This window comes from Phascolarctos cinereus, unplaced genomic scaffold, assembly GCF_003287225.1.
Source record: "Phascolarctos cinereus isolate Bilbo 61053 unplaced genomic scaffold, phaCin_HiC Scaffold_9;HRSCAF=440, whole genome shotgun sequence".
NCBI lineage: Eukaryota > Metazoa > Chordata > Mammalia > Diprotodontia > Phascolarctidae > Phascolarctos > Phascolarctos cinereus.
The window spans coordinates 11,940,958-11,953,709 of NW_027556402.1; the positions used below are offsets into that span (position 1 = coordinate 11,940,958).

The following is a 12,752-nucleotide window of genomic DNA, read 5'->3' on the forward strand; positions in this document are numbered from 1 at the left end:
CTAAACATTGGAGAGAAGGCCCTGGTCTTTGCTGGTACAGGTAGCCTTCTCATCCATGTTTGCCCTAGATGAATGAAATCATAGATCCAGTCCTTTTTGCATCATAATTCCTTTGTCTGAATCTTATCTAAATTTCAGTCATGTGTATGTATGTGTACATGTGTGGCAAATGATACATGTGTATATACTAGAACCAGAGGTCAAAACCCAAAATGCTCAAAGCTGGCTCTGGTGATGACTGAAGGGAGGTCAAGATACAGCCAGGACCAAAAGAAAGGCAGACAGATATCAGGGCTGATGCAAAAGGCTTGGAAATCAGAACAAAAGTGCTAATGATCTGTCAGTCAGTGAATGTAGAGTGATTAGTTAGACAGCATAAGCAGCTTATTAAAGATCAAAGATCCTGGGGTCAGAAATTTTGGCAGGAGCAACCATGTCTTTAATATGTCAGTACCAGAGTCCAGTAAGTCCAAATAACTCAAAATACAATAGGACCAGAGGAATGATGAGTGTGATCCTAGATCAGAGATTGCCCTTTGATCTCCTATTTCTTGATGGAAATGAGAAACTAAGGAATGGTGGGTGCAGAAAGAGATAGCACCTAATGGGCATAATGTGTATTCTGGTCCTTATATATAGTAGGGAACAGAAGATCTTGGGCTTTTAGTCAGTCAGTCAACAGGAATTTATTTGAACTTACTATGTGATGAGTACTAGGAAAAAGGCAAAAATGTGATGTCTGTCATGAGGAAGCTCACAGCCTAATGAATGAAACAATGTTGAAATAATTATGCACATACAAAATAGACATATACAGAATATATAGGAGGGTAATATTAGAGGGGAGACTTAGCAAGAGGAAATGGGGGACAAGAAAAATCTCCTTCCCAGAAGGTAGAATTTGTTCACTGGGGGAAACCACAAGGCAGAAAGCCTCATTCCAAGCAGAGAACAGATCTTAAGTTAATGAAGGCTATCTTTAAACATACTTACATTGCCAAGCCTGTCAGTGATGCCACCAATTTAATGGAAATGGTCAATATTAACATTGGCACAATACTGGTTCCATCCTACTTAGAGAAGTGTATGCAACGCTAAGAACATTTTGGATACTGGGAATTATTTTCAACTAATGATGTTGGTTTCTTTTTTTTTTTAAGATATCACTATGAAAATCTAACATAAGCTCTGTGAAAGTAGGAATTGTTTCAGTTTTTATATTACCAAGGCCTGGAACATATTAAGTAGTGAATAAATTCTTATAGATTGATTGATCAGATAATTGATATAATGTGTCAGTAAGCCTGGGTCCTAGAAAGCCACTTTAGGGATCTCAGTCTTTAGTCAGTCTTACCAAGCATGAAAGGCCTAGAACCAACTATGGTTCTGCTTTATGAGGACCAACCAAGGTAAGTTCTGAGAAATTCAGCACCAGAGAGCTAACCCAAATTGATAAATTTGTTGTATCCCCTTATTGCCTGCCCCACAAAGGAAAAAAACTCACAGAAACAGTCTACTAAGGAAGGGAGATTTGCATCAATAGGGTATGTGTATTATGTGGTTAAAATAAAGTCTTATTTATTCAATACAGAACATTCAAGTAGGAAACTGTTACAGTAATCCAGGCAAGAGAAGATGAAGACCTACAGGAGGGTGCTTGTGATGTGAGCAGTGAGAAGATGACAGATGCAAAAGATATCTTGAAGTACATCAACTGGATATTCAAGATGAGGGAGACTAGGAGACCATGAGGATATGAGTCTGGTTGACTAGAAGGATGGTGGCTCCCTCAACATAGAAAGTTAGGAGGAACAATGAGATCAGGGAGAAAGAGAAGGATTTCTGTTTTGGACATGCCATATTTGTGATGCCTAAGGGAAATTCAAGTGGAGATTTCAAGCGAGCAATTAGAGATGCTCGTGAGAGAGATGAAGCCCTGAAATCTAGATTTGGGAGTCCCCATGGAGATAGTAATTGATACCACAGGTGTTGGTAACATCACCAGGAAAGTGTGGGGAGATGATGAGAAGGCCCAGGGTGGACCCACCCAAGGAAACTGAGGTCCATAGTGGAGAGGTAATTTGATCAAGATCACAAATGTATTAAATAGCACAGCTGGAATTTGCATCATCTCTAGATTCCAAATCCATTCTTTCTAGTGCTACGTGATGTTGCTTCTCAGCCCAGTTCATCAGACAAGTGTCCTGGATCAGCAAAGCAGCTTGGCCTCTCTTTAAGCCATCATATTTTCTTTTTCTTTTTCTTTTTTTTTTTTTTTGTCCTTTTCTTGGGCAACTTTTGATTTTTGTCAGTAATTCAGCTTGATCTTTGTTTTCCCCATTCTGGTTTGAATTTTTAGGGCCCAGTTCCAAGAGGAAGCACATGGCTCCCAGTATTTACTCAGACTTCTGCAATCTTCTGAGTTAAACAATTTTGCTTAGGTAGGGCACCAAACAAATAACCCTGGCTTGGATCACTCAAACAAAGCTGCTAATATTTGTAAAAATCTATAAACATTACATGTAAAAGGAATGTTTGTTTAGCTTGAGTTGAAAATCAGCACTGGAGATGGAAGTGAAAATGGAGGGAGGAAAGGAAAATGTTTTGTTTTGTTTTCCAAAATTGAGGTATGTTGTTTAAGGAGGAAAAAATGCAGATTTTTTTCAACCATTAAAAATGTGATTTTTTTTCTTTGCCCCAGAACTTTGTTGCCAATGGGTGGCCATCTTTGAGAAGATTTTATAACATGTGCCTTTAAGGCTGTATGGTCTTTATCCCCAGTGGTTCTCCACTATGGTCAAAACTAAGGATGACAATAACAGTTGATAAGTGGAACTTATTTTGGAAGACCACTTAAATCAATTCCTAGCAACATGTCAGAGTCCACTTATTAGTGTATCACAAAGTCTCAGGTTTAGGAGCTCCCAGAAAGCCATCTGTCCTAATCTTCTCTGCCTCCCTACTTTTGATCCCTTTTATATCTTGTCTTAACCAAATGCCTACAATAAAGGAGTGATGTGCAATTAAAAAAAAAAGACCTTTACAACTCATTGAGGTCAGGAACTCTCTTTTGCTTATATGTGTATTCCAATACTTAGCACAGTTTCTGGTATGTAGTAAACATGCAATAAATGCTTTGTCTATTTGTTGACCCATTCCAGAATGAGAATTCTCTCAACAATTTTGACAAGTACTCATCTGGCCTTTCTTGAAGACCTTTAGTGTTAGTAAATCCATTTCCTCCTGGGAAAGTCCATTCCATTTTCAGATAGCTTTCATTGTTAGCAAGTATTCCTTACTTCAAGGATAAATGTACATCTGTGATTTCCATCCATTATTCTTAGCTCTGGCCTGTGAGGCCAAGCGGAGGAAGTCCGATACCTCCTCCACATCACAGAACTTCAATTACTTGAAAATAGCCTTTGTTTCCTCTCAAATTTTCCTTTCTCCAGACTAAACATCCCAAGATTCTTCAAGGAATCCTTATACAGAATGGATTGTAGGCCCTTTAGACTTTTTCTTTGGAGATTTTAGCACCTTACCCAGGGGTGTTTCTGTTCGCTTGTGATTTGGAAGGTTTTTATTTCTTTGGATGGTCAAATCATGGATGCTTCTTGTCAAATTGGGATCATTCATTGGGTGTGCATCTTTAATGTTTTTGAAATATATTATTGTATATCATAAATAAATAGTACACTATTTATGTAAATATTAAATATTACATTATTTATTCTCTTGTAGGTAGAAATAACACTCCAGGATATCAACGATAATCCACCAGTATTTCCAACAGATACACTCGATCTTACAGTAGAAGAGAACATTGGAGACGGCTCCAGGATAATGCAGCTGACTGCCATGGATGCTGATGAGGTAGCATTAAGCTTGATTCCTAAGGTCCCCATGTAATTAATGGTCTGAGGCACTTATGGGCATGTTCATTAAGGTTAAAGATTGGGTGTATTTTTCCAAAGACCATTAATTCCTGAATCCAGATGGAAGAAGCCCATGATGGAAAAAGATAAAGCCATTTCTTTTTCCTTTGATCATTGGCCATGACATAGTTCACTGTGAGCCTGGTTCCACTTGTTTCCACAGTACTGTTATTTTCAAAAAACAAGGACAATTGTGCCTGCTAACATTGTGTTATGGGAATCTGCTTTGCTTGCATGCACATAAGAGCTATGAATTAGAACCATCATTATGCCTCACTGTACCTTAGGGGTTTATAGCTTTATACAATGTTTATTTTCCCTGTGCAAGTCAAATCAACAAGCATTTATTAAAGGCCTGCGCTGTGCCAGACTCTTTGTTAAGCACTGGGCATGCAAAGAAAGATAAAAAAGCATCTCGTCTCTGAAGGAACTCACAATCTCATGATGCACTAGGTTCCATTTCAATAACAAAAGTTAGTAACTGAGGCCTAATTTGACAAATGCTAATGGATGACCAAATGAGGTAGTAAAAAGAACAATGAGTTTGGATTCAGAGGATCTGGATTGGAGCCCCAGCTTTGCTCTTTACTTCTCATGTAAGCTTTTAACATTGTGCTGACACATAATAGTTGCTCAATAAATGTTTGTTCTCTTCCCACACCAACCTAGGTGGCCCTAGACAAGCCACTTCTCCTCCTTAAATTTTAGTTTCCTTAATTCCAAAATGAGAATGTTGGACTAATAGCTACTAATAATAGTATTTTAAGGTTTGCCAAGCACCTTACGAGTATTATCTCATTTGATCCAGTCCATGAGGAGGCTGCTATCATGATGCACATTTTGCAGTTGAGGAAACTGAAGCAGAAAGAGATGAAGTGAATTGCTCAGGGTTGCACAGCTAGTAAATGTGTGAGGCTGAATTTGAACTCAAGTCTTTCTGGCTCCAGGTAAAGTGCTTTATCCATTGTACAACCTAGTTCCCTCTTCTTTCAGGACTAGGTGCTCTCTAATTCTCCTTCTATCTCAATATTAACTTTGGAACCTGACTGAATTCTATGCACTCAGAATCTATAGGGCCTTCTGGACTGGGGTGTTTGTTCATTCTGGTTTCTCTGTTTAGAGTTGAGTGAGGGCTACATGGGGCAATAGCAGCAGCAGCTTCAACGTGGGCTACGGGGATTCCAACCTTCTCGCCAGCAAAGAGAATATGATCAAAGAGCGGCTTAGTGACTAGCTGGCCTCCTTTCTGGATAAAGTGCACTCTGGAGGAGGCTGAGGAGAATTTGGAACTCAACATCCTGGGCCTACCCAGGTCCACAGCCACTGCTTCAAGACTATCGAGGACTTCTAGGATTAGATGCTTACTTGCTACAGTCATTGAGAACTCCAAGACCATTCCACAGATTGTTCTGAATCAAGTTTAAGCCTGAGCAGATGCTACACCTGAGAGTGGAGGCTGACACTGGTCCTTTGTTCAGGGTGCTAAATGAGCTGAACCTGGCCGGGTAGGTTGAAGGCCTGAAAGAGGAGCTGGCTTCCCTCTAAAACAGCCATCAGGAAGAAATGAGCACTCTGAATGGATAAGTGGATGACCAGGTTGTCACGAAGAAGCATCAACTTGTCCAAAAATCTTACAGACGTGAGAAATCAATATGAGGTTATACCTGAAAGAACAAGGTGAGATCCTGAGGGCTGGCTCACCAGCAAGTCAGAAGAGCTGAACTGAGAAGCAGCCTTCTAAATGGGATAGCTCCAAATAACCAAAACGGTGGCCACTGACTTTAGATGGATCCTTCGGGGACTGGAGATGGAGCTGCAGTCCCAGCTCAGCATGAAAGCTGTCTTTGAAGACACACTGGAAGAAAGGGAAGCCCGTGAAGAGCTCAGCTGGCCCAAATGCAAGCCCTGTTTGGCCCCTTTGAGACCCAACTGAGTGATGTATAGATATCTATACATATAGATGTATAGATGTATAGATATAGATATACCTATCACAGCCTGCAGCGGGGTCATGATGCTCACTATAGCAATGTGCCTACCAAAAACATCTCTAAGCTACAAAACATAAGGAAAGTCCTCATTGCAGGTCCATTTGAGGTGGGGCAGAAAGAAGCAGAAGAGTATTTCTGACTCCTTGCATTAAGGAATGTCTGGATGAGAGTAGATGGAGCCCCAACTCTATTTCCCTATCCTGCCTAATCAAATTAAGTCTCAGGGGGAAAAATTCTACCCCTTCTTCAATTTCTCTTTCAATCCATCTCCTTGAAGACCTAAGAATGACATCAATATGTGGAGGTTCAAGGAGAAACTCAATTGAAAATGTGTATTTTTTCAGGAAGTCCAGAGTTTGAATCTTGCCTCAGACACTTACTAGCTGTGTGGACCTGGGCAAAGCTATTACCTCCTGTAACAGTGAGCATTCAAATGTTCACCTTTTACAAGTCTCAGTTTCCTCATTTATAAAATGGTGATCCTCATTTATAAAAAGGGGCACCGACTTCCCATGCTCATTGTGAGGATTAAACAAGATAATTGTAAACTGTTTTGCAGCTTACAGCCACCTCTATGCTAGGCCATTTTAATTTTCCTCTTTTTTCTACAAATATTCATATGTGTTGTCTTGGGTGTGCTCATACACACTGAAACATTTGGACCATAGATAGGAAGCTGGGAGGGACGTTACGATGGAGTCAGTATTTATTGGATGGCTGAGATCTCAGTAATTCTTAATAGATCAATTCAATTCAGCAGTCAGACTCTATGCTAGGCTGCATGAGCTATGCATAGACGAAAATGAAACAAAATCTACCCAAAGAAGCTCAAATCCAAAAAGGGCCAAGATACAGTATGCTTTCGGCAGAGTGTTCCACTTGGAGTCAGAAAGAATTTAATTCAGATCCTACTTTAGACACTTGCTAGGTTTGACCCTTCACTTAACCTCCATCAGCCTCAGTTTCTTTATCTGCAAAATGGGGATAATAATAGCAAAATAATATATCCAGGGTCACTGAGCTCTTCTTTCTACAAACCATATTTGAACTATGTGACTCAGTGGATAAAGCACCATGCGTGGAGTCAAGAAGACTCATTTTCCCGACTTTAAATCCATCCTCAGGCATGTATTGGCTGTGTGATCTTGGGCAAGTCATTTCACACTGTTTGCTTCAATTTCCTCATCTGTAAAATGAGCTGGAGAAGGAAATGGTAAACCACTCCAGTGTCTCTGCCAAGAAAACCCCAAATGGGGCCACAAAGAGTCTGACATGACTGAAAATGACCAAACAGCTGCCGCTGTATAGTGTGGGGCTCATTTACCAATGTTCCACAGGTGAATGATGGCAAGTTTTTGCATTTTTTTGTTTGTTTTTTTCATTTCACTCTTGATGTTGTCTAAGTCTTTGAAGCTAATAAATCCAAGTCACTTTAGGAGGACCTTGGAGGAAAGGAATTATGACTTTAGATTAGCAAAGTGTAAATACAGAGCTTCATTTAAATATCATTTGAAACATGTGTTGGATACAGATTCCCTTCCCACCTCATTCCCCCCTCCCACCTTTAAGGAAGCATGTGATTCTTTGAGTCTCTCTGTATAAACAGAATGATTCAGACTCTAATGGACTGGACTGGGCTGATTGTGCTGTGTTTCCTAGGACTGGACTTGTTATTGAAAATGTTACTTAAAGCTGTAAAATGCATTTGCAATTTATAGCTATTTACTTTAAGAATTCCTTCCCTTATGCCTTTGTCTCTGGGTTTCCTCTGGAGAGCAGAATGTTTTCAAGCAACAGTATTTCCATGGCTCGGCAAGGGAAACGTGATATTTGTTCCCTGTAGTACTGCTGATATTGTGTGTTGGGGGATAGTAAATAAATAAGGAGACCTTTCATGAGACCTAATTAAATCATTGCTCCTGCCCAGAAGTTTGTCAACCATCCATCAAACATTTGTTTAGTTTGCCACATTAGTTGCCCTTTGGTGTGGAAAAATGGAATAAAAAGAGAAATAAAGAAAAATAGCAAGAAAGAAAGAGGAAGGAAGAAAGAAGGAAAGAAAGAAAGAAAAAAGAAAGAAAGAAAAAGAAAGAAAGAAAGAAAGAAAGAAAGAAAGAAAGAGAAAGAAAGAAAGAAAAAAGAAAGAGAAAGAAAGAAAGAGACAAAGAAAGGAAGGAAGGAATGCAGGAGAGAAGGAAGCACAGAAGGAAGGAAGGAAGAAAGAAATCTGTACCTCCACATTCCCCAGCTTCCTTGGCCCATAAGAATCAATCATTGGATGTCTTGAAGTCTTATGATTTTTTGGGTCAGGTTGTTGGCAAGGTTTTTCCAAGGCTAAAAATAATGCGTCTAGTAGATATTATTTTTGTGTTGTGTTTTCTTTACTTTCTACCTAATTTGCAAGAGCTCACCAGTTTTGCTAGTCAACCCCGATTGCTGGCGCTTTGATAGCTAGGAATAAGTTAAGGCAAAAATGAAACATCTTGTTAAATGGAACAAATGATTTTTTAAAAATGCAATCAGCTCAGAAATGTAAAATTCTCATTGAATGTTTTTGCTCAACCACGACATTAGAGGAAAGTGTTTTACATGCCCCAGATATGCCTGAGTACATATGCACTGCATAGGGTTGGAGGTTAAACACAGCTGGTGAAGGGCAGGGTGGGAGAATTTTCTGCTTTTATCTCTCCTCCCTATGTTCAAATGCGCTTTGAGGTACTCATCCTGCTAGATAGATCATCCTATTGAATATTGGAAAACAGTTGTCACAAAATGAAATAAAAAAAAAACTATGACAGTTCGATTCAATACAATCATGTAAGCCCATATTAAGCCCCTACTATACAACAGCATGTGAGTAGGTGTTAGCAATGCAAAGACAAGAATGAAAGAGTTTCTGCTCTCAAGGAGTTTACATGTTATTAGGGGTGACAGTATAAACAAGGATGTGTAAATCCAAAATATAGGGTTAGGGATCTGACCTACGAATTCTGGGTTAGAAAACTCCTCTACCAGAGAGACTGGGCATCTCTTCCAGAAATTACGGTCTTAGAGAGCTGTCTGTAACAGAGAGTTGAAGTTACTTGCTCAGGGTCACACAGTCACTCGGTGTCAGAGGTAAGACTTGAATCTAGTTCTTCCTGGATCTGAGGCTGGCGCTTTATATGCCATCCCAGGTCGGTCCTTAATGCAGAGAACATATGGTGTAAGTACTAGGAGGGAGGGCACAGGTCTAATATAAAGATCAGTTTATTAGCAACAAAGATTGGGTTTCAGAGAACATAAGAGAAAAATCATTAGGAATAGAATAGGAACATGAGGAGGGTTGGGCTAACATGGATGGGCAGGAGGCATAGTGCTCAGGGAAGGGAGCTTTGACCTAAGCAGCCTACGGCTCAGAATTGCAAGGACCTTAGGGCAGTAGATTGTCACAACAACACAAGGCAATGCTAATGTAATTATCACTCCCTGAGCAAGAGCTGGCAGCAGGATACATGGGGAATCCCTGGTCCTGCCTAATGATCAAACCACAGGGCGCCAGTGCAGTCTTGGGGGCTGTTCAAAGTGTTCACCCTCCAATAGCCAACCAGGTCATCTCTAATGCAAAGCTTACTCAATATGATCCTTTCCCCCTGTATATTGTTAACTCTCTATCTCTTGTGTATATGTATATATGCATATAAGTGGCATATATAAATGTGTGTGTGTTTATGTGTATATATATATATGTATGTGTATGTATTTATATATGTAGATAAATATAATGTGTATATGTGTGTTCATATAAATGTATACATGTACATATGTATATGTGGATGTGTATATACCTACATACATATGCATATGCATACATACTCTCCAGACACAGGCTTCAGCTTGTACAGGACCACCGCGGCAGGGAATGGGATATAGAGTGCCTGAGAGAGAGTGCCATGAAAACCCCCAAGCAATACAATTTCAAATACTGAATGATTATTCTTTAAGCTTTCGAAATATGTCTTTATGAATTCTTAGCATGAGAGGTGAATCACATGTCTATGGGAAATGAAATGCTTTCTCAGGAAGCTAGCCTTTGATTTATGTTCAGATTGCCACAAATGTCCATGTTTTGTTTAATAAGCTTTTGAGAATTTCTGGACTTTATTTTCCTGCTTGATTCCAGTTAAAGGAATTCCGGAAGTCAGGGTGAATGCACGAGTCAATAAAGCATTGACTAAGCACTTATGATGAGCAAAGACCTGGGTGAAGTACTGGGGATCCGAATACAAATGGAAGGTAGTCCCTGATCTCCAGGAGATCACATTTTGATAGAGGAGATAACACAGATGGAAGGTTTCAGCTACAAGTCAGGTGGAAAGTTCCCATGGTCCTAGGGGGGCAGCAGCAAAGCAGATGGCTCTGCCTCTTCTTTCATGTAATTTCCACGGATGAAATATCAGTTTCTGACATTGAACTGTTTGACAGAGCCAAGGACTTTGGTGGCAAAAACTTTTTCCTCTTGAGCTTCTGTGGCTATGGCTGTGACAATAAATATCCAGATTTTGGAAGCATCATTAACTCCAGATAAATTTGTGGAACCAGAAGATATCCAGATCATTAACAGTCAGTTACAAGGGAATCTTGAGACAAATGTCTTACCAACCTGTTTTAATCTTCTGTTTCAATTTTTAACTTGTGGAGGTCAGCAAAACATACCAGTCAATTCTAAAGCCTTTAATATCAAAAGCACCCTGGGTGTGTTTACTTAAGGAGAATAAAGATAATCAGCAAACTAGAAAATGGAACTGCTTTGGAATTGACCTTGATCTAAAAATCAGCAACAGTAGCAGCTGATATGATAGCTTTAAGAGTCTTGTTATCTAGCTTCCACTCTATCAAAAGGGTACTTTCAAAGGACCCTAATGGCCTTCTAATCAGTAACTAGTACTGGGGAGAGTTTAGTTCCTTATCATCTGGTACCAGAACAAGGAAAGGAGCCTTTGAACTTCCCCCTCCTGTCATATTTTCAGCCTCCCTTCACTCCAAGCTATAATCTCTCCATCTTGCTGTCAGATACTTCTTAAAATACCTCTGGCTATCCAGCAGTCCTAGCCTCATAAGTGGATATGCTTTGCCTTCAAGATAAAGTCTCCCAGACTTTTGCATGTTGGACTTGAAAACAACCTTTGAGATTATCTAGTCTAACACTCTCATTTTACAGATGAGGAAATGAGGGACCAGAGGAATAGTGACTTTATTCATTCAATTGATGTCAATGAAATGCCTACTATGTATAAGACACTGTACTTGTCCCAGGTGAAATATTTTGTCAGATTTTCTTAGCTTGACATTCATTGCTCTCAAAAAAAAAAAAAAGCTATTACCTACTTTACCAGCCTCCTACTATTGCCCTGAATTAAGACCCCTTCCCAGATGAAGAAGTCTAATTGACTTTGCCTCTGGGCTTTGTTCATTCTGCTTCCTTTCCTTGCAAGATCCTCTGCTTCCGCCTTCTAAATCCAACATACTGTCTTTTTGGTCCTTTAAATTCTACTACCCAACCTTTAAAATCCTGCCCAGATTCTACATTTGCCATGAATTCTGACCTCATTATACGTGTCATTTTGTCTGTACCACTCCTTTCACACTAAGATACTTTCACTGATATTTTTTAGTTATCTTTTCTTATGTGTGGTTTATTTTCCCCCATAAATTATAAATTCCTTGAAATTACATTTATACACACACACACACACACACACAGATATATATCTGTGTGTATTGGCACATACGTATGGATACATATATACATATATTTATATATATATACTTGTGCATAATGACCTATCTATATGCCAGATCCAGGAAATTGAGTGATACATATCCACACACATGTTTGTAATACGTACATATGCATATATGTATATAAATGTACATATGTATCATGCATATATGTATGTGTGTACATACCTACATGCATGCATGCATACATACATAATGACCTATCTGTCCTCCAGGCCCCAGCTGTTAAAGGATATGTATATGTGTGTATACATATATGTGTGTGTGTACACACACACACACACACACACACTCTCACTCTCTCTCTCTCTCTCTCTCTCTCTCTCTCTCTCTCTCTCTCTCTCTCTCTCTCTCTCCCTAATGCCAAAGATCTGGCACATATTATGTCAATAGTCTATCATTCTTCTAGTATAAAAACTCATTCAAGGCAATCTGAACTATCAATGGCATTCAATTCTGCAGGTTTAGGAACTGCCTCTGCAGACCATAATCCATCTATAATACTATCTTAAGGAGTTATCTTAGGCTAGGAGAAATTAAGCAACTTTTCCGTGGTCATGCATTTGAACCCAAATCTTCCAAGAAGTCTCTCCAGCCACCTACTCCATCCCCTCCTCCTGCCTCATTGGCAGGAGGCTTAATTTCATACTTCATTTAAAAAAATGAAGGAATTTGCCATGCACCCTTTCTTCTAATAATAGCTAGTATTTATATAGCTCTTTAGAGTTTTTTAATGCATTCTACCTGTAATATCTCTTTTGATTATCAAAATAATCCTGTGTACTACTATTATTACCATTTTACAAAAGTAGAAACAGAGAGGTTTCTCCGACTTAGGTTAAATGACTTGCCCAGAGTCACCTAGTCAATAAATTGTCTGAGGCTGGATTTGAATTCAAGTTTTGCTGACTCAAGTCCAACATATGATCCATTGTGCCACCTAATTAGTCATTTTGTCCTTTCCAAGTGCACGCTTCAAATCCTCCCCACCCCAGTTGTTATTCCCCTTGTTTTTTTCTCATTTGCACCATTCTCAGGAGAAGGT

The 12,752-nt window shown here is 39.4% G+C and overlaps 1 protein-coding gene across 1 annotated transcript in view; it reads left to right on the forward strand.

The window, feature by feature from the left end:
- FAT4 (FAT atypical cadherin 4) overlaps positions 1–12,752 on the forward strand; it is a 161,978-nt gene that overhangs the window by 96,646 nt on the left and 52,580 nt on the right. The window contains exon 2 of the mRNA XM_021008304.2: positions 3,742–3,873. Within this exon, the coding sequence (XP_020863963.2) occupies positions 3,742–3,873 (132 nt within the window). The remainder of the gene's footprint in view (positions 1–3,741; positions 3,874–12,752) is intronic.